At 38.9% G+C, this 26,247-nt stretch overlaps 2 protein-coding genes across 7 annotated transcripts; one reads left to right on the forward strand and one right to left on the reverse strand.

Annotated features, from left to right (window-relative positions):
* Positions 1–13,522, reverse strand: EMB1270 (Pentatricopeptide repeat (PPR) superfamily protein). Of its 4 annotated transcripts, none has more exons than XR_013250505.1 (5): positions 9,251–13,500; positions 8,875–9,078; positions 4,504–4,594; positions 1,002–1,858; positions 6–481 (listed from the first exon to the last, which is right to left on the reverse strand). XR_013250505.1 is itself a non-coding variant. In XM_077378664.1 (4 exons), the coding sequence occupies exons 1-4, from the start codon at positions 12,850–12,852 to the stop codon at positions 407–409; spliced, it is 3,972 nt and encodes a 1,323-aa protein (XP_077234779.1). In that variant the 5' UTR covers positions 12,853–13,522; the 3' UTR covers positions 1–406. The 4 variants fall into 4 exon arrangements, 2 of the variants coding, with proteins under 2 accessions (XP_077234779.1, XP_077234778.1); XR_013250504.1 differs by lacking the exon at positions 6–481 and adding an exon at positions 585–853; XM_077378664.1 differs by lacking the exon at positions 1,002–1,858 and having other exon boundaries at positions 1–481; positions 9,251–13,522.
* On the forward strand, positions 12,539–25,594 carry LOC143876980 (RNA-binding (RRM/RBD/RNP motifs) family protein). Of its 3 annotated transcripts, XR_013250506.1 has the most exons (9): positions 12,539–13,626; positions 13,722–14,103; positions 14,311–14,406; positions 14,612–14,698; positions 18,173–18,298; positions 20,075–20,365; positions 23,362–23,427; positions 24,817–24,932; positions 25,092–25,594. XR_013250506.1 is itself a non-coding variant. In XM_077378666.1 (8 exons), the coding sequence occupies exons 2-8, from the start codon at positions 13,801–13,803 to the stop codon at positions 25,206–25,208; spliced, it is 1,086 nt and encodes a 361-aa protein (XP_077234781.1). In that variant the 5' UTR covers positions 12,548–13,626; positions 13,722–13,800; the 3' UTR covers positions 25,209–25,594. The 3 variants fall into 3 exon arrangements, 2 of the variants coding, with proteins under 2 accessions (XP_077234781.1, XP_077234782.1); XM_077378666.1 differs by lacking the exon at positions 24,817–24,932 and having other exon boundaries at positions 12,548–13,626; XM_077378667.1 differs by lacking the exon at positions 24,817–24,932 and having other exon boundaries at positions 12,548–13,557.
* The last annotated feature ends 653 nt before the right edge of the window (positions 25,595–26,247 follow it).

A 26,247-nucleotide genomic window follows, 5' to 3' on the forward strand; every position in this document is an offset into this window, starting at 1 on the left:
AGTATTTTTCTAAAACAAAAAAAGGGGAAATTTTATATATATTTGTTTTCTAAAACGAAACAACCATTTCAGGAAACCTATCTCAAAAGAAATATTAATCACTTATTTGCAGAGTTATAAGTTCATAGTGAGAAACTGATAATGAACCACACCCGCATTGGATGAGTCTCCTGAACGAGGTTCAATCTATCTAGTATCCCATCAACAGCTTAGGGCCACCTCAGATGCCAGCAAATTCGTACTAGCTGCAAATAAGAGCACATTAGTAATCTTATTGGCAACTCCATGGTTGCGTTCTTCAATGGACTTCTCATTCTCCAAATTTCAAATCAGGCAATATGGGTGGGCATAGAATTGCCTGGAGCAACTCCTCTTAGGAGCCGGAGGGTTCAATGGTTTTAGCCATTCAGAATTTGAGATTTGGAGAAATGGATGGAACTAGTCGACCTTGCCAAATGCCATTCTTCATTTTTGTCATTCTCTGCATGGAAAAAAAAGGCGCAGAAGTACTGCCGAAAATGGTTAAAGAACACAACATGAATCCTCTTTGGAAGTCCTCATATAAAACTGTGATAACAACTATAGAACTTTCAATAACTATATCATTTCTAAAACTATGATAACAATTATTCGCAAATAATCATATTTAACTCCAAAACCATTTACAGAATTTTGTTGGTGGTTCCCTCGGAAAGATCACTTCATACAATCTTGTGGGCTTATTCGCAAATAATCATATTTAACTCCAAAACCATTTACAGAATTTTGTTGGTGGTTCCCTCGGAAAGATCACTTCATACTATCTTGTGGGCTGACAGGTTCAACATTCATCTCTCAATATACTTTCTGACCACTAGAGACGTAAAACAGAATTAAAATCAAAATTAGCAGTCAATTAAGCAATACTACCTTCAGTGTGTCATTCAACAGCAGAGTAAGAGAGGTGAATAGATAGCACTGAAAAAGTGATCAATTTAATCAATTAAAAGGGGTTCACTTACAGTATGCATTGTCCTCACAGCTGAGGATGTTGGGCATGATGTCAAGGAAGATACATCCCCCCCACCCACAATGCTTGGTTATAGGCAAACAGCAATTGATAGTATGTCATTTTTCTGTTGATTGGTGGATCAGTCTATTTAGATGCAGCCATATATTTAAAATCGAAATGTGAATCCAGGAAACCCAGGATAGTGGCATAAACCAATGGAATGGTCACTGGTGGCGGCTCAAGGCAAAGAATGAAATAGCAAGCCACCTAACTTCTTAGCAAATTCCTTGTGACTTTTTCCCTAGCGGTTTATCCCAGTGACTGTTTTTATAGTCTAGTGCTGTCTCTATTTAGTGTTGCCCTCATAAATTTCTTTCTCCTCAACTTGAGAGACTTCCTTGGTCTCAGAACCCCACCTCTTTTCTTCATCTTTTCTAGTTTCTCCTTCCTCCCTTCAATATCAGCTCTGATAACCTCACCTCTTCTCTCATCTGACAGTAAAGCCAGTCTCGCAAACTTCTTTGGCCTTACTTGTCCCAGTCGCTCGTGTATATCCTTAAAGACGGGAACCAGACCAGCTCTCATGAAATATCCTTCATTGAGCCTCATAGAATTTGACTCGGGTAGCGACAAGGCATCTTTCAACTCAAGGTCCATGCAGAATGGAGAGTCTTTCAACCACATCCTCAGAGAGTGAGCTTTCGCTATAAGAAGCCCGCTGCGAGTTTTACAAGGAAGAAATGGTGACCCCATCTCCCAAAGGTATGCCTTTAGTGTGTTGTTCAGGGAAACCATGTTGTACTCGGCAGTCCCTGTTATCAGAACAACCGACTTTGGTGATTCAGGCAACCCCTGTAAAGATGCATCCTGCCACAACATAGAATAATATTGTCATGAGAGTTAAATATAGAAGGATAACAGAGTTCAATATGTAAGGAAAAAATGATAACTCTAGATTGAACCCTAGAAATCAAAATGAAGAGAGAGAGAGAGAGAGAGAGAGAGAGAGAGAGAGAGAGAGAGAGAGAGAGTATCCAGGACATTTGGCAAGGGAAAGATTACCCCATTCCTCATTTTCCCCACTTTGCATAACCCGATTCTATTTGGAAGGAGCAAAAATGACCATATTGTAAGAGTCGAAAGAAAATGTGTAAGAGTATCCAGGACATTTGGCAAGCAAAAGATTAACCCATTACTCATTTTACCCACTTTGCATAACCCTATTCTATTTGGAAGGAGCAAAAATGACCATACTGTAAGAGTCAAAAGAAAATGTGTAGAAGTATCCAGGATATTTGGCAAGGGAAAGATTAACCCATTACTCATTTTCCCCACTTTGCATAACCCAATTCTAATTGGAAGGAGCAAAAATGACCAAATTATACAAGTACAACTGAAATATTTTCAATATTGATAAATAGTATGTTCCTTAAAAGACAATCATAATTGCCTCATTCAACTGAAAACCAAGGATGTCCTAACAAGTAGGCGTTTGGGCGTCTTTCTTTATGACCAAGCCACCCAAATGTAAAATCTTACGACAGAGTGTTGTTTCTTGAGTATTACTTAGTTCTGTTTGCGATTTTTTACAAATATGAAGGAAGATTCTTATGAATTTTAAAATAAGTTGGATATGTTAAAAGAAGCATGAGCAAGAGAAGTGGTGTTTCTTTCTAAAAGACTTTTAAAATGAGGCGTGATGTAGGACCGGGAAGAGAAATAGAAGAAAGGGGAGAAAAGGAGAAGAAGAAGGGAATAGAAGGAGAAGAATAGAAGAAGAGTAGGGAAAGAAGAGAATAGAAGAAGAAATTAGGGGAGAATAGAAGGGAAGAATAGAGGAATTTAGGGAGAAGAAGAGAGGAAATTAGAGGGAGGAGAAGAAATCTGTAGAGTGGAGAAGCCAATCAATCTTTATTCAATAATCATCAAGTTAACAATAAAGCTGTAAAGAGGCCTATAAATAGGCAATTAACAACCTAAAAGATAGAAACCTACTAAAATAAGAATTCCTAAAAGAATAAACTTCCTAATTCTAAATAACATGGGAATAAATCCTAATGGGCAAATATGCCACTTATTGGCCTACTATCTGCATCATTCTCCCCTGCTTGAAAAGAAGTACACCTGGATCAAATACGTAGACGACCCACTCAAGCAGCATGAGTCGCAATCCTTCGAACTCTAGAATACTGTACAACGCTCGTGATGACTGGGAAAGTGATATGGAACACGAGCATAGTAATGCAGAATCATAAAGACGTGAACCTCTCTTGACAATCAAATAAGCTAGGAAAATGGAACGTACTCCTCCTGGATCGGCATGATAACAGTAGATAGTATCAAGCTATGACCATCTTCTAAAAGATCAACACCCGTTGGTATCTCATCAGGCTCACTGGGAGCATCAATAAAATCATCTGCCAGGGCGTATCTGGCTCAAGATCTCTCTCTAGATGCTCGGCAATCGGTGTTGGGGAAATCTCTGAATCGTCATGCTCGTCGATGTCGGCCTCAGCAATCACTGGACTCTCTAGCTCTATATTAGAGATCTCTGACTCAATATCTGCCATAATGGACTCAGTATCTGACATAATCATAGGCTCAACAACTATAATGGTCGCATCCACAATGCAAGCTGGATCATCATGCGGCTCCGCAGTAGTGGTAGGAAATTCCTTCTCATGCATGTAACGCTCGTGATACCTGTTTTCTGCTTCAATTTCGGCTTCTCGTGCACGTCGGGCTGCGGCACGATGAGCAGCTTCTTCTCGTCGAGCAGCTACTTCACACATCAATTGTTTTTCATACCAATATGCCATTATTACATAAATACCCATAAATTCATCACGGACCCCGATTGGATGGAAACCCCCTACTTCTAACAACTTGAAGTTAAACTTAGATGGGTGTTCTTTTGGGAATCCAGGTCAGGCCGGCGTGGGTGAAGTTTCATGCAACTCCATCGGGGAGTCTGCTATCTTTAAATGGGCTGACTGGAAGGGCATACTAAAATGAAGAAGTTTGTGTTCTTCTCATCAGCCTCGACTTTTGGCAACCAACTTCGGGTTGGCATAAGAGTTGAGAGGGACTCTTCAAATATGATTTCTAGGGAAAATAAGCAATGCCCCGGATCCATAGAGATTAGCGCATTTCATAAACCAAATATAGGACTTTATGTATTGGGAAGGAATCATTCCTAGATCACACAATAATGTTGCAAATTCACTTGCTAGGAACAGAGCCCATAAGGACTTTCTTTTTGTGGGGCGATCTCTGCCCCCGTGTAATTATTCCCCTCTCTTTTTATTAAATGTCTTCAACATCTTAAAAAAAATGAAAAAGAAAAGAAGTGTTCAATAGGATGGGCAAATTCCTGTTTTTTTTTTTTTTTTTTGAAAAGAATGCCCATTGAGAAAATTCAAGGAAAGGCTACTGTAACTTATTCATTTCACAGCAGATCAAATTTGTAAAGAGTTAAAATGCCGAGATATAGTCAGAAAAAGAAAAATTGCCTGCATGTAATCAAGCCACAACGTGAGAGCAACAAGAGCTGCACCAGCAGATAGCTTCCTAACATCAGCTCCCCAGTCTTTGTCTGCTACCCTTCATCATCAATAAGATCATAATCAAGTGTTAGCATATACAAGACAAAGAAATATAAAAAGCCCAAATTGGACCATTATACGACTGAGCATGGAAATTACCATAACAGAATGATCTTTGTCAATTCTCCATATTATGAAAAAAACTATGTAGGTGAAGAAATTGGATTGTAAAATCATCAGAAAAATAGAGCTTGGCAGGAGAGACCACACAACCTTCCCTTTGAATTTTTCAAGAGTGTAATTTGAGAAAATGATTGGGGTCAGTCCACACCAAATGGTACACCTAAAAACTTAGAGCATGTCACTCACTGCCCATATTGGCTGCTGCCAAGTCATTCTTTTAATTCCGAAGTCCCATTTTGAGATATGACTCTTCGATGGTAAAAGTTTTAGCGTGTTCAAGATTCTCCTTGTACGGTTAATCTACTAAGAACCCCAACCAATGTCATGCGATCCAAAATCTCCACAATCATTTAAATGCTAAGGCCATATAAGCAATTTTACTTTTCTAATTCCTAACTCTGTAGTTACATTGCTTTTACATGCCTTCTGCTTGATCGAGCAGACCCCATCTTTGGCTTTGGCTGCAAAACTAATAAAATCTTTCCAGATTATTTACACAACTTCAGCCTGCAGATTAGGCATTGACAAGAAGTAAACAGGACACTGCATAATCTCAACTCAGTATGAGAAGCCTCCAATAGCTCTAGAAAGATGCTTCTCAACTAGTCTCTTTCTGATGCAATTAGAAGGAATTTAAAGGCTCATACGAGGGACAAACCAAGTCTGCATTCCAAAATTTCAGCAACACTTTTACTTTATATGTATCCATCCATCTACATTCTATCACAGGTTTCATGCAATGGCTTCCACCGCCAAAGAAGCCATCAACTTCATAAAGAGTGAAATTTGGTTACTGTAGGCCATATTTAAGTGGGAATCTATAAACTTTCCATCCCAAAATATTAGCAAAGGCATTTATTGTCTCTCCATCCATATTAAGCCCAGCTATCATGCTTTTGTTTCTGTTACTGCACATAAGCAAAATTAACTTGCAGTAAAAGATAGAAAGCCAACTGATTGTGTCAGACACGGCTATATCAGCATCTAACAATGTAAACAAATCCTCCACAGAAAAGGAAAAAAACAAACTCATCCACACATTTGTAAACTGGGAATTGGGCCTGCAGTTGATTGCAGTCTGAAAGCAGAAATTAGACGTCTAGTGAATGGGCAAACTCATCAAGACCAAGTCTGTGGGAGTAGGAGTAGGTCATGTAATAGACACTTGGCATGCCCAAGACAATGAGAGCTTTTGAAAAATTGAGCTAGCTTGTCTTTCTGTTTACCAAAAGGAATAAATGTCTTGGTTATGCAAAATCATAGGGGTGCCTTTTTCCGTAATAAAAAAGTAATACTTATGTTGCATCAGTACGGATACGAGTGCCGGAATCCAACACAGGTTGATAGTGTCAGATTCGGGAAACCTCAAAAAGAACGATTCTTGGATTCGCAAAAATATTTTAATCAATTCTCAATTTTTTTTACATAATAATGTGGTTATATAACAAGTAATATATTGAATATTTTAATAGGTTACGTAGATATAATATTTTACTTCTATTTAAGAAACTTAATATTAGGATGGGAAAAACTCAAAACGTATTGTAATAATAAAGTTGTGGTAGTAGTATTCAGAAAAAACAGATAAAAGAGATCTAGAAGTGTCTTAGAGAATCTTCAAGTATTGAAATCCGAGACGTGTCCGGGATTCTTCACCCATTTAGAAGAATCTATATAACAGTGGGGAATACTAATACACCCTAGCAAATGCTTTCTCCAAGTCAACCTTCAGAAGTATCTACGGATAATCATCATCTGGCCAAAGGAAGAGATTGCCTCCTTTCTCTTAGAGAAATTTTCTTGCCCTTTATAGATCCTCTGTGAAACTGAAAGTTGAAGCGCATGAGAAATAAGGCAAATTATTTTTTGAAAAAGATGACTTTATTGATAAAATAAAAATACAGGCGGGGACAAGATGTCCCCAAACCCGTAGGTATAGAAACCAACACGGTTACATGAATTATATGATATTACATATCAATTCCAGAAGGTGGAGTTGGCATAGAAATAACCCATAGAAATAAGGCAAATTTACTTTTGCTGCCTTGCAACCACTACAGGAGTATGGATATTTTTGGTTCTTTACAGCAATTCTGAATGTTGAAATGCAGCTCGTATAATTTCATTTTCTTATAGCTAAGCAGTAATTAAACTCTGACCTTAATGTTATACATTTGAATCATCACCAAGAGGGCAGAAGGCTCAAATTTTATCATGTGAACTGACTTGATGTTAGAAGTCATTTTAAGCGTGCACAGATTCTAATCAAATGAGGTAAGGTTGCTCCATTGTGACGTGGTCACGGGTTCGAGTCACGGAAACAGCCTCTCAGCAAATCAGGGGTAAGGTTGCGTACATCTAGCCCTCCCCAGACCCCGCAATGGCGGGAGTCACGTGCATTGGGCCGCCCTTTTGTAGATTCTAATCAAATATTTCATTTGGTATATTTGATTAGGATATATGAAACCCATGGTCTGATTTGTTCTAATCCCCTGAAGAAGACAAACATCATGTAGGGAAATCAGAATGAAGTTGACTTGATGTTTGGTGCCACAGCATGATGAAAAATATGTTCTAAGACTGTTTTTTTACATAAATTTAATCGCCCGTTACCTAGGATCCATCTGGTAGTTTAAGAGAAGTTACCTTTTACATGCTTGGGTGACCTGCGAATTCAGATTTTTAATCAAAGAAAATTACGCTACCATGTATTATTCATTTTTCATAAGATAATGTTTTGTTTCCAACATCCAGAGTTAAAAAGTAAAGAAGATCCAATTCTGGAAAAAAAAACAAAAAAAACTGCAGTTTCAATCCCTGTATTGCTTCCAATCCACCTCCGCAGCGCGGGCCCCCCCCCCCCCCCCCCCCCCCCCACAACTATTTTGCACAGTAAACCAAAACAGACGAACATCATACCATTCATTGTGTCTAAGTAAACCCATACAGAGCCTCAACTCAACTCAACTCAAATAAGCCTATGTCCCAAACTAGTAGGCGTCGGCTAATGAATCCTTCAGAAAATTTTCATGAAGGTGAAAGAATCTACCCGACTCAAATTGACCAAGCCTAATCCTGACACCAGTTGGGTTCGTCTACGTGGATCATTTTCTTCCATTCTCTCATATCCAAGGTCATGTTCTCTGTTATGTTCCTAGCCATTAGGTCTTTCTTCACTGTTTCTACCCAAGTTGTTTTCGGTCTGCCCGCTCCTCTTTTTACTCCATCACCTTCGCACGAGTCACTTCTTCTCACTGGAGCATCCAAAGGCCTAGGTTGGATATGCCCAAACCATCTTAAGCGGTGCTCTCTCATCTTCTCCTCAATTGGTGCCACCCCCACCTTTTTACGGACGTTTTCATTTTTAATTCTATCTAACCTTATGTGGCCGAGCATCCATCTAAGCATTCGCATCTCCGCTACCCTCATCTTATGCACATGCTGCTTCTTGGTGGCCCAATATTCTGAGCGCCGTACAGCATGGCTGGCCTCACAACTGTCTTATGAAACTTTCCATTCAACTTGGTAGGTATTTTATGGTCGCACAAAACTCCCGAAGCATGCTTCCACTCCAACCAACCTTCTCTTATTCTGCGGTCAACATCCTCTTCAATCTCTCCTTCCTTATGTAGGATTGAACCAAGATAGCGAAAGATATCCCACTTAGGTACCTCATGTCCAGTAATATTTACTACATCCTCGCCCCGCCTCCTTACATTACTAAAGTGGCACTCCAAATACTCTGTCTTAGTCCTACTCAGTCTAAAACCTTTGGATTCTTCTTCTTCTTTTTTTTTGAATGGTCCTTTGGATTCTTTCGCAAAAGGTATCCATACAAAGCCATTCAATAAAAAATAAAAAAAAGTAAACCCATACAGATGAACATTATACCATTCATTGTGTATCCAAGGAATGGGAGAATCATCCCACACCTAGGATGATGAAACTAAGCCGTATAACCAAACTTTAAAAACCACCATCAGACAAATGCTGGAGCTGGCTGCCGAAGAATAATGCAAGATTAAAGAATCAGGCCTTTTTCAGCCCACACTACTGTGACAAGAGTAAAATAAATAACCAATAGATAGGTACGGAGAAAGCTATTGCACATGTTGATAACATAAAATTGAAGGGAAAGAAATTTGTGCAAGCCACCTGAAAACATCATGACGATAAACATTTTTCCTGATTGCCAATTGGAAAAGCCATGAAGCAGTGGCCCTGCGTTCAAATGCCCACAGAAGGTCCTCCAAAGCATTGACAAAGTTGAAAGCAGAATTGTCTTCAAAAGATCCTAATAAATTTTCAAGCAAGAGATCAACCTCAAGAACCAGCAAGTTGGCTTTTTCTGTCAGAAGTCTGCAGAAACATGACTAGTTATTAATCTATAATGGCTTACAATGGTTCACTGATGAAAATGAAAAGAGCATATAGTTGCTTTAAAAAACGATAGACCAAATAATATAAAAAAAAGTAGATAAAAAAAAAGGAACAATAGACCATGGAAGCACAGCCATATATCTCAGTCTACCTGAATGGAAGATCAAATCCCGCCTCACGTAGAGAACTTAAAAGGAGCATCGCTTCACTTGTATGATGGCACAAACTTGCAGCCCTAATAAAGCATGTCCATATTCGACAATCTGGTTCCACACCATTTTTCTTCATCTCCAACAACTTTGCTATTCCTAAATTGTTGTCACCATTCTTCAGATATGCATCAATAACAGAGCTATATGCTACTGTGGTGAGACTTAGACCGGCTATTTTCAAATTATTAAGCACGTTTTCTGCCTCCTGAGGCTGTCCAGCAGTGCCATAAGAGACCATAAGCATATGCATCGTGGCGACAGTAGGCTCAACACAATCCTCTTTCATCAGAACCAGCACATTTTCGGCTTTTGAATGGCTGCCAGAATCCCTGTATATTTTCATCATTATATGATACACAGAGCGATCCAATTTCCTTCCTTTTGACCTCAAACCTTCAAAAAGATCTTCGGCCTCTTCCGAGAGCTGCTGCTTACCACATGCTGCAATTAGGCTTTTGTAGGTATCCAATTTAGGCTCCAAACTCTGTTTTTGCATTTCGTGCAACAGAGATAATCCTTCTTCAGGCCTCAGGTCCTTGCAGTACATTATTATAAGGGTATTGTAGGTGTCCTCATCCGCTTTCAATCCTGCCTCTTGAATACCTTGGTATAAATCTATTGTCTTCCTAAAATCTTCAATGCCAGTATACAGTCTCAGAAGAGAGTTGAAAATGGTTAGATCAGGCTTGAATCCAGCTTGTTCCATCTCAGTAACCATCAATTCAACATCTCTGACACGTTTTCCACGACACATCAGCCCAATCATACTCTTGTAAAGATGCATAGTTGGCAGATAACCAGCTTCCTTCATCCCATGGTATATCTTCTTTACCTCAAATATGTTTCCAGCTCTAGCAAAAGCATCAAGCATTAAGAGGATAGTACTTTTACTTATTTTAAAACCCATGTCTTGCAACTCCTGTACAACGACATAAAGTTCATCCAGCCTCCCATCAACAATCAAAGCTTGCATAAGCCCGTTAACAGAATCAACAGTTGGGGAAGGACCATTTTTCATCATCGTGTTAAAAACAGCCCGTGCTTGCTCATAGCAACCACTTGCAGCATATGCGTCTATTAGAGCATTCCAGACTTTCCTATCGACTGCAGAATGCAGTCTGAGCCTCCCAACCACGTTTTCTGCCCTCTGTAATAGCTTCAACTTCCCATATGCCTCAATCAAAGTGACATACACAGACTGGTCACTGAATGAAATACCATTACTTTCAGCCCGATCGATCCAGTGATGAGCAGTTTCAGGAAATCCCAATTTACAGTATATGAGAGCTGCACTTTGGTAGACACTCAGAGAAGGCTCAACAGCATAGAATTTCATGTCAGAAAATAGCTGCAAAGCTTCGTTGAAGGATCCAGTCTCTTCACAGCACTTAATTAGAGCCTCATACACAGTACAACTTCCATCAAACCCAAATCTTTTATTTTTGGTGTATTCCTCCATAGCAGCTTCCAATTGGAGATCCTCACATAGCATGACAATTGAAGCTTCAGATATCAAACCACAGGATCCCGGAGAATGTTCCTTTAGAAAATCAACCAAAGAACGTACTTCCACATGCCTGCTCAATGAACTATAATAATTAAAGATAGATAACAAGCTTTCACGGTCAGGTTCATAGCCTCGAGCAACAGCCAATTTCAACATCTCGGAGGCACGGTCAAAGCATTCCCCTTTGACAAGCAGAGAGGAAATTGTCTGTGGATTCATATGACAATTTTCCTCCATATCCTTAACCACTTGTTCAAAATCTTCATCTTTGTTAGCCTTTGCTAATACCTGAAGCATGACCTGGTAGAGGCCTTGGTCCGGCCTGAAACCACAGCGAACCATTTCCCGATACAACACCATCGATTTTCTTGTCTCATTAAATCTCAACAAGATATCCAGCATTACTGAATAGGCTAGATGGTCAGGTTTTATGCCGGACCTCAGCATACAATCGAATGTATGTTCGGCCTCAATGCGCATCCCAGCCTTGGCGTACCCACAAATCAAAGCACTAAAAGTCCACAAGGTGGGTCTCACCTGTGCATCTAGCATCTCCGACATTACTGTTGCAGCTTCCATTATATGATCAGCTTTACCTAACGAATCGATTAGAACAGTATAAGTCACAGCATCAGGGTTGCAGCCGGACGATTTCATATCTTTGTATAACCGGAACGCCAAATCATGCCGACCCTGCTTCCCATACATGTGAATCATAGTGTTGTACGTCATTTCATCTTTCATAAATCCCGCTTCTATCATTTCCTTGCAAACCTTTGCCACTTTCTCGACATTACCCTCCCTCGCAAATGCGTACAGAAGAGAATTATACGTAACTGCATCAGGGAAAAAACCCTTCTCGCCTAATTCCTTAAACAGGCGCTCAGCTTCTCCAGCCATTCCACAGCGGCCATAAACAGAAATCACTGCATTGTAAGTCCACAGATCAGGCTGGCAATTGCGAGCTTCCATATCACTATAAATCTTCACTGCATCCTCCAAATTCGACCCACGAGAGCATGCACTTATGAGAGTATTGTAAGTGATTATATCAGGCCGAAGCCCTGATCTCCTCACATCTTGGAGGAGCTCGAGTGCCGATCCAGGTGGCATAGAACCCGACTTGGCCCGGGCATTTATTAAGGTATTGAAGCTGACGAGGTCCGGCTCACAACCTCTTGACCGCATCAATCCAAGCAATTCTAGTACCTTAGAGAATTTACCACTTCGGGCATATACTCCCATTATGGCATTGTACACCTGAACGACATTTGTAACACCAAGCTCCGAGCGGTTGAAGATCTCTTCAGCGAGCTTTTCTTGGTTGGCCTTGCCGAGCACAGCCAAGACAGTGGCTAGCATTCGAGCATTTGGCGAGTACCAGTGGCACAAATTCAACCATTCGTAGATCTCCAAAGCTCGCTGCCAGTTCGAATGTCCGGCCCATTTCACGACAAAACAGAAATCGGTGGGCGTCATCTGAACCTTGCGATCGTCCAACACGTCAGCGACAAATTCTTCAGGTTTCAGTTTCAGTATCCTATCAGTTAAGAATTGGACTCTCTGTCTCCAATCCTTGGCCCTCTTGAGGGCCAGCTTGGTCATCTTCTTTGCTCTCGTCTTGCTGGTGTGCCTGTCCAAAACCCCTAGGGTTTCGTCCGAATACATAGAATCTAGAGTTCTCTCATTCTTGACAGAATCTAGGGTTTTATCTACAGTGTCTACATTTACAGGTGTGGCGTCGGTATCTCTCTCGTCGATTAAAGGAGGAAAAGGGAGTTGGGTTTGAGGTGTGTGGATTTCTTTGAGTTTAAGGTTGGGCCATCTCACCGAAGGAGAAGCTCTGCTGTAACTAAATTTCTGTACGGGCACTTGTTCTGAAGTAGTACTAGCAGTAGAGGAAGAAGAAGGTGATGAAGAGTCCAAAGAGGAGTATACAGTATTTCTACGTACCGTGGACGGGTATACGACACCGGTACATACACTGCTGTGTGGGGAAGGCTTCGCAAGGGCAAGGACTCCGATGGAAGCCATGCCCTAAAAGAAAATTAATCAACAATTAGGGCTTTCTCATTTTATGTTTTTCCTTCTTCTTCTTCTTCTTCTGGGGTTTATGAAAACTAGGGTTTCTAGATTATAAGCATAAGCAACATTAATACATCACACATTAAAACCCTGTACAAGAAAAGAAAGTGAGACTTTGCAGAAGGGAATAAGAAGGGTAGAGCAATTTGGATTTGAGAGAGTGTCCAAAAATTTCTAGATTTCAACGGTTCTTCAATCCCAAATCCAGGGATTTCAACTGCTGGAGCTTCCAAAAGCATCTCTCATCTCCCCATCTGCTAGCAATCGCATTCAAGTACGGTACGGCCCACTTAATTCGATGATCCAAACCGTCCATTTGTTGGGCCACAACCAAAAATAATTTCTAGGATGATCCTAACCCTCAGTCCCTCTATAGATCTGAGGGGCAGTTGTTGTGGAGCGCTTATGATGAAAACTCTTGAAAAGCACTGCGAGAATGATCTGACCGATAAGAAATCCGAATGGATCGAGGCAGGATCCGAATCCGATCCATCGCACCCGTACGCAATACGGAGGGCAGTCTTCTGAACGGGCGGTCACTGATAAAATGGACGGAAGGAAATGGATTTATTTATGACCTGCCCCGCTCGACAAATTGCAAATCTCAGTCTACCCTACCAATAAATCCTGAAACACCCTATCTATTCTTAGTAGGTACGCTGATAATACAGATCCATCCTGTAATTTACTTTCCCGTAGGAAGAGAAGACTCATCTTTATCTTGTATGAGATTGTTCTTCTCTACATCTCTCTGTTCTTTCTATGTTGCTTCCATCATTAATCACATAATTCCCCTGACATTTTTATTTTTATTTTAGGTTTAGGGTTTGATTAGAGGCAACGTTCAGTCACATACCACCTTTTTTCTTCTCTTTTTTGGCTTTGAATGCATCACATATGATGGTTCTGTCAAGATTCAGTCGTCCTAATGGCACTGAGCCAAGCCCTAATCTGTATGTGGCTAATTGTGGGCCGACTGTGGGACTTTCCTTTGACATTATTGAATCAGTATTCGGAACCTTTGGGGAAGTTAGAGGAGTTCACCCAGCGGATGAAAGCGGCGCTCGTGTCATTGTTTCTTATTCCCAACTAACCTCCGCCCAAACAGCATTCGAAGCTCTCAATGGATTTCCTTGTGCCCCTCTTGGAGATCGCATTCTGCACATACGCTATTCCGTGTTTCAGCACCCACCATCCGAGGTTTATTAAGTCTCTCAAGTTCTTATTAATGTTTTTAAAACCATAATTATGATCTCGATGCACATGGTATATTAATGTTTTTAAAACTATAATTATGATCTTGATACACATAGTCCTGTAGATTTGTACTTCATTTGTGATTCCATTCATTATCCCGTACCAGTACCAGTCCTTTATCCACAAATAAATCCTCATGTCTTTTCTCAGGTTGATGACTCAGTTTCTGTATCTCTGGGAGCTTCAGAATTAGAGATTCCAGGCCTTTACTTGTTGCATGACTTCATCTCCATTAATGAAGAACGGGTTTGATAAACTTAGCTTATCACTTTGTGAAATTTAACTTATAGCTTTGAGACAATATTCCTGTCAATTCCTTATGTTCGTGACATTTATGACAGCCTTTTCTGCTCTCTTCTTTCAAACCGCACACAACTCTTGGTGCTTTATTGGAGTAGCTGGAAGCTTTATGTGTTTGTCTTTTCATTCGTTAGTTGTCTGGTTTCTTCAGGAACTCCTTGCAGCAGTGGATAATAGGTCTTGGAAGAGTCTTTCAAAAAGAAGGGTCCAGCATTATGGTTACGAGTTTTTGTATGAAGTAAGTTCCACCATTTGAGATTACACCATTGCATTATACATTTGGGCTAGCCTTGTGAGCGAAATGTTTGTTGCCATTTTACATTGTTTGATTTTAATTACATTTCTGTTCACTTTCCGCCGGAATCCTTTCATCTGTGTTATTTAATTGAGCAGTTCTTGCAGTACTTTCAAAACACTGACTGTTTGACTGTTTTTTTAATGGCAAAAAAACATTGACTGTTTATTGGTAAACACCTATCAAGTCGTGTTGATCATGCACACAATTGAAACTTGCTCATGTATTCATGACCGTAGGAAAATCACAATCTTATCCTACCATGGAACCTTAAATGTGAGCTCTCGAACTGATCATCATGCTTATATGTACTCACACTTGCAATTCCTCAATACTCTTCATTTGCAACTGCTAACCAGCCTGTAAAACAAAATGTGGGCATGAAATCTCCTTTGTGAGATATCATATGCTTACCCTAAGTGTTCTGCCAGAACCCAATTCAGTGTCTGCTCTTCTCAATTTCCTTCCCACTGAGCAATGTCATAGAATTGATTTAGAACACCCCCATCAAAATCCTTGGATGTGGATCTCCTCTCCTTGATCCCGTAGTTGGGGCTTACATGTCAATCCATGCTTTCATAGAGTCCATAGTGGGGCTCTAAACCATCTTCCTCCCCCTCCTCTGAAGACAATCTAGTCTTGCTTTCTTTGCCACTGGACCAACCAATCCTAGATGACTTTGCTTCTAACTAATCTTTCCACCCAAACATCCATTACTTCCCATCAAAATCCTTGGATGTGGATCTCCTCCCCTCAATCCCGTAGTTGGGGCTTACATGCCGATTCATGCTTCCATAGAGTCCATAGTGGGGCTCTAAACCATCTTCCTCCGCCTCCTCTGATGAAAATATAGTCTTGCTTTGTCACTGGACTAACCAATCCTCGATGACTTTGCTTCTTACTAATCTCTCCACCCAAACATCCACTTTACTTCCCATCAAAATCCTTGGATGTGGATCTCCTCCCCTCGATCCCCGTAGTTGGGGGCTTACAAACCGATCCATGCTTCCATAAAGTCCATAGTGGAACCATCTTCCTGCCCCTCCTCTAAAGACAAACTAGTCTTGCTCTCTGTCCCTGGACCAACCAATCTTGGATGTCTTTGCCTCTAACTATCTCTCCACCCAGCCATCCACTTTACTTCCCATCAAAATCCTTGGATGTGGATCTCCTCCCCTCGATCCCGTAGTTGGGGGCTTACAAGCTGATCCATGCTTCCCTAGAGTCCATAGTGGGGTTCTAAACCATCTTCCTTCCCCTCCTCTGATGACAATCTAGTCTTGCTCTGTCACTGGACTACTTCTAACTAATCTCTCCACCCAAACATCCTCTCAAAATCTGAACTCATTCTTCTACTCCACAAGTAAACCAAACGGCTTCCTAATTCGCCACCTCCCCCCTTTTTTTGATAGGTAAGCTGGGACACCCCCTCCCACCTCTTTTCTAAGACTTTAGGAATAATTATTGAAGAGTAGAGAAGAATGCAGAGGGGGCAGAGATTGCCCCGCAAAAAAAAAAAAAAAAAAAAACCTTATGGTAACGACTTTTAGAAAGCAGATACTGCACATCTAGGAATGAGCAAAATGTAAAGTCTCACCCAATATATATGTCCCAAATCTGGTTGATGAAATGTGCTAATCTCCACTAGCCAAGGAATTGCTTATCTGTCCAAAAAATCACATTTGGCCGCCCCACTCAACCCATAGCCCAGATTATTTATTTCTTAATTCTGTTGTGTGAAATAAAAGAAAAGCATTTATCATAACCTAATGCAGATACACTGTTATGCATGATATTGGAGGAACATCAACTAATGACATTCGTAGATACAGTACCCCTGCAAAAAAAAAAAAATCCATTGCTTTAGAGTCTGTGAACCATAGTTATCAATTTCGTTCTGATAGTGTTCCATTTCTCTTTTGTAATGAAACTTATGGTGTTTCATTTTTTATTTTTTATTTGAGAAGGATATGGTGTTTCATTTTGGAAAAGGCGTGAATTTTTTCTGTAAGAAGTTAAGACATTTTAAAAGTAGAAAGACATAAGACCAACACTAGATCAAGCTAAAGCTAGACATGAAAACATATTTTACTAAATCTGTTTTTTTCCAACTAGAATTAACTCAATGTAGTACCCCACAGTTAGCAAAAACGTGATTAGGCAAAAAAAAATTGGAGGGGAAAATTTTGAGTTTAATACGGTATTGGTTAAAAACGTAGTAAAAAAGTAGAAACACAAAAAATGTGTTTAAAATTTTGTAATTTACAAAATATTGTGGGGGTAAAATTGAAAAGTTGGTCAAAATGGGTTTAATATGTTTTAAATATGTTTTAAATGTGTTTACAATGTTTTCCTAAAAAAATAGAGTTTTTATTTACTGTGAAATTTTTAAACGGAGAATTAAACGGCAAACCATAAAAATGCGTTTTTCTTTGAAAAAGTGGTGTTTTTCTAACTATGTGTACACCATTGATGGAATCCCTATAAAGAGAGAGTTTGCAATTTAAATCCCCCCATTCAATTGGTGATGGTCTTTTTTTAACTAATTAGGCCCTTTAAATCATTTTTCCCCCTAGAACACGGTAAGAAATAATAGAAGTGATAAGAACAGACCAGGTCAAACTCAAATGATAGAAAGGTTCAGAATGCAGGTTGATATGTGCTAGTATAGGTTCCATTCCAATTTCTTATAGGGATGGAACTTTCTAGAAATTCCTTCTCGAATAGAATGGCATTGACAACTATGTCAATTTGGGTTTGAATGGTTGCACATGAGAGAAGAAGAAGAAGGGATAAGAGATGCCACGTGAAACTCTAAACAACATGCACGAAATATTGAACGATGGAGTTCAAGTCACCTTCATGACTTGTCTCCTGTCCTCTTTATATTAATCAAAACACAATTTGCATAATATTCCTTAAGTGATACGCATAAGTTAAAGGGCATAAATCTATTCAAAGATACAAAAGATGTACAAATTAAGCTATCTTTCACAAACTATGTTGTGAATGAACCCAATACTATAACTTCAATTTATTCAACTATTTGTTTTATGGGAAGTCTGTTCTTTGGTGAGAATAATTACCATTAGCTTCATTTAAGTTGACGTCCTCTTCTACGTAAATTTCTAGGAGTGACCTGCATAATTGTGCTGCCAAAGAGCTTTCGTAGTTGAAGAATTACATTGTTAACACCATAGAAGATGAGGGATTTTGACATGGGTGCTTTGTATATTCCCAATTCCTCATTGTTAGAAACTATTCTCAGTATCCTTGTTCGTATAAAGAAATGGAGAATGTGTTTTGAAGACTTTGTTTGTTGAAATCTGTTTCTTATCTTATTTTAGTTGATGCTTGTAATGCTCTTGAGTTTTATCTAGCATGGTTCACTAAGCGGTCTCCACATTCTTTACACAGACAAGGAATGTTAATACCAAACAATTCTTAGGTGAACTTCCATCATTTGCTGTTCCCGTGCTCAAGAAAATCTCATTGTTTTCAAACGTTGATGGTGCTGAAAATAATATCTTGGATCAGCTGACGGTATGTTTATGACACTTTTTTCTTTGTTACATTCTTTACATGGATATCAGATATTCTAACTAGACAAAAGTATGATCTTCTGATATTAGCTATATTCTTGACTTTCTATGCATGAAGAGCACAAATATTTAACAAATAATAAATGAGAGTTGGGCCCTACTTGTATTGATACAAAATAAATGGAAGTTGAACATTAATCTTTTTAAGCGCTGGCATTTCAATTCCGTCATATCAATAGCTTTTCCATTCACTTAAAATTTTGGTATATGTATCATTAAGCTTTGGGTGTCATGTCATGTCATGTCTTTGCAGCTATTTTTGAACATTATTATTTATGAAGCTTATTAGCATTATGAATCCTTGATGAGCTTTGAAGATGGGAAAGTTTCCCTCTTCTAATGGTTGTTTCATCAATTAGGTACTTTTCTTCTTTCCTTTATGTTGTTTCTACTCCCCTGTGGTCTACACCGCTTGGTTATATTATTATTTTTGTAATTTGTAAAATTTAAGTTTAATTAAAAAAACAAAGATAGCAAAGGCAAGAGAGTCAAGGCCACATTAAGGCTCATAATGCCTAAAAAAAGGAAATGATGGTCCCACACCCTTGATGCAATAATGGCATTCAACCATTACTTTACAGTTACACTTTTCTAATTAGCTTTTAGAGGTTGCTACAATCACCAAAATGCTCTCAAGCCTCAACAACCAATTTGATGCCTAAATGACTCACTAGGTATTCCCCTGCCTCTTAATATCAGTAAACTTAACTTTGATGCCTCCTTTTGGAAAACTGGGTCCGACGGGAGTGTGAACTGTTTTCTAGAATATTCATGGTAGATGATGATGTCTTTCTCTAAGCTCAGTTGGTCTAAATGACCCAAATGAAGGTCTGGGCCCTTTTTAGCAGGTTATATAAGCTTTGTGGTAGACTTTGGGTGGAGGACAACTTCTCAAATGTTACTGCTAGCGTGTATCCTCGGCTGTTGGAAGTTGGTGGAGATAATAGATGGGATAAGTGACATATGTAATGGGAATGATTTCTCCTTTCTTCATAGATGTTCAAAATGAATTAGCAGACTGGCTTGCTAAGAGTGGGAGTTGGAGCTCCTATTATAATTCAACCTGTGTAATCTGTGTTTTTCTTTTGATAAATTTTATTATCCTCTCAAACCCCACCCTTCACTAAAATTTATACCACTATTTGGTTGACGATCTGCCAAGATAATTCCTTCATGACTAATATAGTTCAAATACATCCGTTTGGATTCAAGGAGATGCTGGGAGAGGAATTGGAAAGGGAAAATCCAACGTGGTCGACAGGGAGAGGGAAGGCTGGGAATTGGAAAATTTTCCGATTACAGAGGCTGTTTGGTTTTCCTTGGAAAGGGAAAAAACACACAAGAGAAGAAAACCGAAACAGGTTTCGGAATTAAAGTATGTGTTATCCAAATTACTATAGGTCACTCCTAGTTCTAGTAGTACATTGAAATCACGGTGGCATTTTGTATAGCTATATGCTTGATCCAATCCAAACAGTGTGTCTTTCTTTACTATAGTGAAATCTGAACTCGCAAGAAGCTTTAGAATTTGTAAATTGCTAAAGTAAATATGGCATGAAAAAACCTGAGCTTTTGAAGAATCACATGACTATCTCTTCAATCCTGCTAGTTTTCTTGGAACAATTTAGGTTCTACTTTTGTGGGAGAATTGTGTGTTGTTTGCTTTCCTATTGTTAGCTTGTCAGGAGTCTGAGTAGACTTGACGGTTTAATTACAGGTTAATGAATACCCTCCTGGGGTGGGTTTATCCCCACATATAGATACTCATTCAGCATTTGGTGGAATGATCTTCAGCCTCTCATTAGCCGGATCCTGTGTTATGGAGTTCAGGAAATACACACATGGCGTGTGGCTTCCTTTATCTGCCACAAATTCTTGCATGAAAGGAGAGAATTCTGGCCATTGCTCAAATTTCATCAGGAAAGCTATTTTTCTTCCTCCTCGTTCAATGCTTTTGTTGTCTGGGGAGGCACGATATGCTTGGCATCACTACATTACACATCATAAGGTATGTTCTCATTGTTTAAGACTTGTCAACTTTTTTCTTTTTGGCGCAGGATGCCAATAAATTTAACCAATTTATCTTAAAACCAATTGTTTGTAATGCTAGGCTGTCTGCCTATTAGACAGTTTGTCATGGAATTATATCATATATGTTCATATTGACTATTGCAAAACCTTTCTACATATGTTGGTAAGAAAAAGTAGGTGACCATGAATTGATTTTGGAATATCATAAGTGATAAATGCAGAATGAATTTTGACACATGATCTATATGACAGAAAAACCATTGATAAAGCTAACTTTATTATGGATGTTACAGTAAACCATACCCAGAGTCATGTAGTCGGACCCGAGAATTCAGTATAACATTAGGAGGAATATAACCCGATAGAGGTTGTAAATGAGGTGCAGAAACACTTGCATTATGAGAACCCGGCATCGATGAATTGCCTTCTTAACCATTCTGATGAGGATGAAATCGTCTATCAGTTGACAGAGGCAAAGAACAAGGCGGCTCTTGCCACAGATAAGGTTGCTATGGAGGAGGTGGGTGATGACGTTGAAGAGCACTGATTTCTACATAAGGTAAGTTCTCAAAACATTATGCTTAGTGGAGACATGGGCGATTCAACGGTCCGGGGACAATTCACAGCAATTGGAAATGGTCGGGTGCCTTGCTCGCCTTGCAGATGCGAAGCGCACTGAAGGCTTGAGGCAGATGACCTTGATGGAATTCTTCGCACCGTCAACCCTCTAGATAGGCTATAACTTTAGATGAGGGGACCACTATGTTTCTTTTTTAATGGAAAACTCAAATTATCGAAACGAGGGGATCACTATGTTGGGATTGGAGATGGAGAGGGTGTTCATAGGGGGGAGATGGAGTTCTTTGACTACCTTCCCCCCTAGCTATTTTTTCACTTGCTTTTTGTTTCTTTTCTGGGCTAACATGCCATCTCTTTCCTTGTATCTTATGGGATTTTCTCGGTCTCTTTCTATTTTTTAATAAATTTTCCATACAATTCAAAAAAAAAAAAAAAAAACACTATGTTGGGATTGGAATTTTGACTAACTTCAAACTTTGATACATTTTAAATTACCAGTTCAAAAAAATACATTTTATATTTATCGCACTTGCCCAACATTGGGACCGAGAAATCTCACAAGGTTCTCTAGGTTATAACTTAGGATGATATAATCATATGGAGGGTTTCCCATAAAATGCATTTATTACTGGTTTTATAATGGTTTTGTCTCTTGTTATATCACTTCACTCTAAGAACACCACCACCACCTAGTCCTGTTTGATGAGTGTTTCGTTGTTGTTTCCCTTAAAGTTCAGTTTTAGTCACCTCCTTTGAGGAGCCATCAATCATCTCTAGGCTTCCTCATGGGATTGAAATTCTGACGGAAGCTGAAAAAGTTCATTTATAGAACAGGAACCATCACTTTGGAACATGTCGATGGCGTAGTCTGACATGACACCCCTAAAATACTGCACAGAAAAGGTTTTGTTGTTCCTCTATAACTCAAACATCGTAGATTGGCAAAGAACAAGATTCTCGATATACAACTTGCTCTATTGTTACTGAACAGTTGATGCTAATCTTCTTGAAACTACAGTAAGAGCGAGTGATTCTCTTTTAATTCAAGATCATAATAAAGAAGAAAATACTAGAGGGAAAGCTCACAATGCATAAAGAGAAAGGGAGAATGAAATCTATTGCTCAGTCTTCAAGGACACGAGCATTATAAGGTTCGTCCAATGGTTGCCAGTTGGGGAAACAAATTCGGGAAGCAAAACTTGAAACTAAAATGGGAAACTCATGGAAAAAATCATGGGAAAACAAGAAACATGGGAGCAATAAAAAGTGCATGTGAAACACATTGAGAAATCCCTTTGGAAACACATTAGAAAATAAAAAATTTATGATCTCTTTACACCCAACATGAAAAGACATCTGGAAAGAGCAAATAACCAAAGCACGACAATTCGAGAATTTAACCAGGCATTCACTCAATCAACAAAAAAATAACTCAGTCCCAACTCCTAAATGCTATCTTCTGCGGGTAAAAAGAAAAGCCCCAACCATTCTCTTCACCGCAAGAGGAAGAAGGAAGAGTGAGGAGTAGAAAAGAGAACCAAAAAAATAATAATAATAAATAAAGAGATGAGGGAGAGAGAGAATATCTACCTAGATTCACGGTGATTTGCAGGTATGCAAGTAGGTTTCCAATTGCAGATGGATGGAGTTCACGCTGACTTACAGGGGGACTGGCTTGCAGATGGATGGTGTTCACTACCTCACATACTTGTAGGGTTTGCAATAACGGGGAGGGGGTTTTCAATCTCAAGAGGTTTCACTAAGACAGGGTTTAAAATCAGGATCTTTGGTTGTATATCTCAAATGGAAAGGGGGTTTCGTTTTGTTTTTAAGTATTTTATTTCTAGAAAATGTGTTTCCCAAAATCCATGAAACGTGTTTCTTGTAAATCTAGAAATGCTCTTCCAAAAATTTAAAACGCATTTCACTTACATTTCATTTACATTTCCCCATTTTCCAAAGGGTGTATTGTTTCCATTTTGGAAACTTGTTTCAGAGGAAACACTTCACCCCAAGGAAGCGTTCCGGCAGTTATGGACCTGCCAAAATGTCAAGTATTTATTGTTCTTTTTAATTTATTTTCATTGATATTTGCTTGAATTTTAGCATATTCATTGCACTAGTACTGAACTTTCTCTTTAATAATTGGGATGGAGAATACTTATCTATATATTCTTCTAGCATTTCTGTTATTACTAGTGTTTTTAAATGTGATGGATTTATAGTAGGTTTCTTATTTGATGAGTGCACATATTTTTCCGTTTCTTGTAATAACATATGTGATCACTGTGTCATATTGGTATTCACTTGACCTCCATGACTGCTGCATAGTATTGTTTACTCCATGTTCATCTGTTGAAAGTGATACATTAGTTAAATATGTCTCTGTCACAGGTTGATATAGTTGGGGGCCGTGCGATAAAAAGAGGTTCAAGGAGGGTTTCATTCACATTTCGTAAGGTTTGTTTTTGTTTATCCTTTTAGTGGCTTACTCTATAGGAGTTGGCTTCTGTGAATTTTTACTGATTCCAAATATGTTTAATGCATGCAATAAGATTAAGGAAATGATCAACTTTTCTGGGTAAATTGGCTGCTTATCTGCTCACAACACGGTTTGCTTCTGACCTATTTTGTTGAAGAACTTTATTTCAGATTATGATTGTAACTTTCCTTAGCCCAATGATGCTATGATTGTTGCAAGTGTAGTGAGATTTCTGGATCGTGCCCGATCTGTTAGGCTTCAACAAAGCCTTGAGCGTGAGTTTTAAAATGCTGCTATTGCTTCACTACATTGTCACTGAAGAAATGTGGGGATGGGGATAAAAAGCCTTGAACAGGCTTCAACAAAGCCTTGAGCGTGAATTTTAAAATGCTGACATTGCTTCACTACAATGTCACTGTTGAAATGTGGGGATGGGGATAAAAAGTTTTAGGAAAACACTTTGAAAACGGGATTCCGTTTTGAAAATAAAAACGGGCGTGATGTGACCCTTGATTTGACTTTTTTATGACGTATTTATTGCTTTTATGGGGATTTAGGATTTGAACTCCCTTCCTTTGTCATTTAGTGGACATGGCTCCAATAAATGATGCCCGTTTTTTTTTTTCAAAACGGTATCCCGTTTCCTAGCAGTGCTCAAAGTTTTAAGTCCCCATACTTGTGTAGTGACTGCACATGATTTTATACACCAATCACTACACGGAACTTGTATTTCCGAGGTTTGTATTTCATATGGAAAGAAGAACAAAATCTAGTACTAGTATCCTTGTTTTGTTTGGCATTATTTTTAGTAATTTATATTACAATTATGACCCTGTATATCTGTTTGCGATACTTTTATATGCTAAAAGTTTATTTAGACACATATTTTGTGATAATATGATATAATTTCATGGACATTTGATCTCTTAGTTTTCATGGTTGCTGCAAGAGTAAGGTCTTTCCTACTTCCAAAAGATATAATTGTGTGTGTATGTATGTAAGTGGTATTAAGGCAGAACCCCGGCCTGACTAGTCGGAGAGGTCTATTTACTGGCACACAGTGGTCTTGTCTATGCCTGTTTTACCTCCATTAAAGCCCATTTTAGGCCATATCTATGGGTTATATGTTCATCTAAATATGTGCATGCAAGGCTAATTTTGAAACCATGTCAAAAGACTTGCCGCATCTTGTTAAAACTTCTGCTTGCCATCCCTGCTTCAGGAGCGTTGGGTTCTGTCAATTTGTAATCCTTTGCTATTGTAAGTTTGTAACCACACCTTTAGTTGTAACTTTGTATACTTGTGTGCTTTGGAAATACTGGCTTTAACTTAAGTTTCGAATGCTAAATGTTCGTTTTCACATCCAGCAAATTCAAATGATGGCAAAAGAAAATCGTTGAGACTGAATTCATCAAATCTGTTCAATTTGGTGAAGGATAAAGGAACCCTTGGAAGTTCACAGACGTCACTCCAAGGACTCCATGTACATAACATGCCAGACTGTCAACATTCCATTTTATTGTGAATGATGTAGTCTGTATGATATTGTCGATGACGAATATTTTGGCATCTGTTGTCATTTCCCATTGTGCTTGTTGATTTCTGTTCATGTTAAACTTGTTATTTTATTTTATTTTTACAGGTCAGAATGGGACCTTGCTGCTGTGAATTTCCACAGGACTGTGATTCTCAAAAAGAAAGGAGTATAGAAATTTCTTGTGAAAAGATATCACGTGATGGCAATCAAAGTTCAAATTAGTGCCCATCAAAATCATTCTTGTTTGGGTAAGTTACTAAGCTATGGTTATGGTAGATCCAGATTGGATTTGCCCCAAGACCAGCCAGATGGTGTTACTACGAAAGCTAACAGCAGCTCGGCCTATTATTTTGGTGACGCTGATGATTCGAGAAAAGAGAAAACCAAAAAAAGTGGAGTGAAGAGGAAAAAGAAAAAGGACTTGGCACTGAGTAATTCTGTTGTAGATTGCGAAAAAGTAGCAGATGTCTTACTGCAATGCTCCCATTGCACAGCCTGAATAGAGAAACTTTTTTCCCACTTCTAAACTGTGTTTTTGGCACCTCTAAGAATGAATAATGAAGCACCGTTTTCAATATTCCTTAGTTATACTGAATTTGGATTTAATATTAATTGCATTGCTCATGAAATCATAATATAATTCTCAAATGCATGCCCTCAGCTTTGGTTAAACAATTCCCATGTTATTTGCATTGCCCATGAGTGAATGTAGGGTGTGTTCGGCTACCATCATGCAAGCGTGAAGTACCGTGAATGTTCTGCCACCCTTGATATTTGATCCAACAGCAGCCCTCTTAAAATATTGATACGTTTGACATACCACCGGACTTGATGCTCGGGACTTCAAGGGAAACGAAATGCACACACACATGGTGGAAGGAAATTTTATCACTTTTGATATGGGTGTCTTTATAAATTAAATGCGTGGCTGGATACACATTTTATTAGTAATATTTGAGTGTCTTTACCAAAATGGTTATGGGGGTTGCTATATTTTTTATCTATACAAAAAGCCAAAAAGGATTCCTTTGGGTGGGACCCACTGAATCGATGGGATCGGTGTGGGCCAATCAATTATAGACCCATTAGACATTAGCCAAATTTGGATCTAATTTGTGTCTAGTTGATTTGATCTGATCTATTGATCAGATCTGCCCCATGAAATTGACACGTTGTCGTCGATCGGTACTCTCTCTCAAACCTAAATAGTAAATACACCCCCCCTCAATTCAAATGGACAGTTTGCATATATGCTTTATAT

The sequence above is a fragment of the Tasmannia lanceolata genome, unplaced genomic scaffold (assembly GCF_043159265.1).
Source record: "Tasmannia lanceolata isolate RefF3 unplaced genomic scaffold, GAP_Taslan_0.1 ptg000005l, whole genome shotgun sequence".
NCBI classification, from domain to species: Eukaryota; Viridiplantae; Streptophyta; class Magnoliopsida; order Canellales; family Winteraceae; genus Tasmannia; species Tasmannia lanceolata.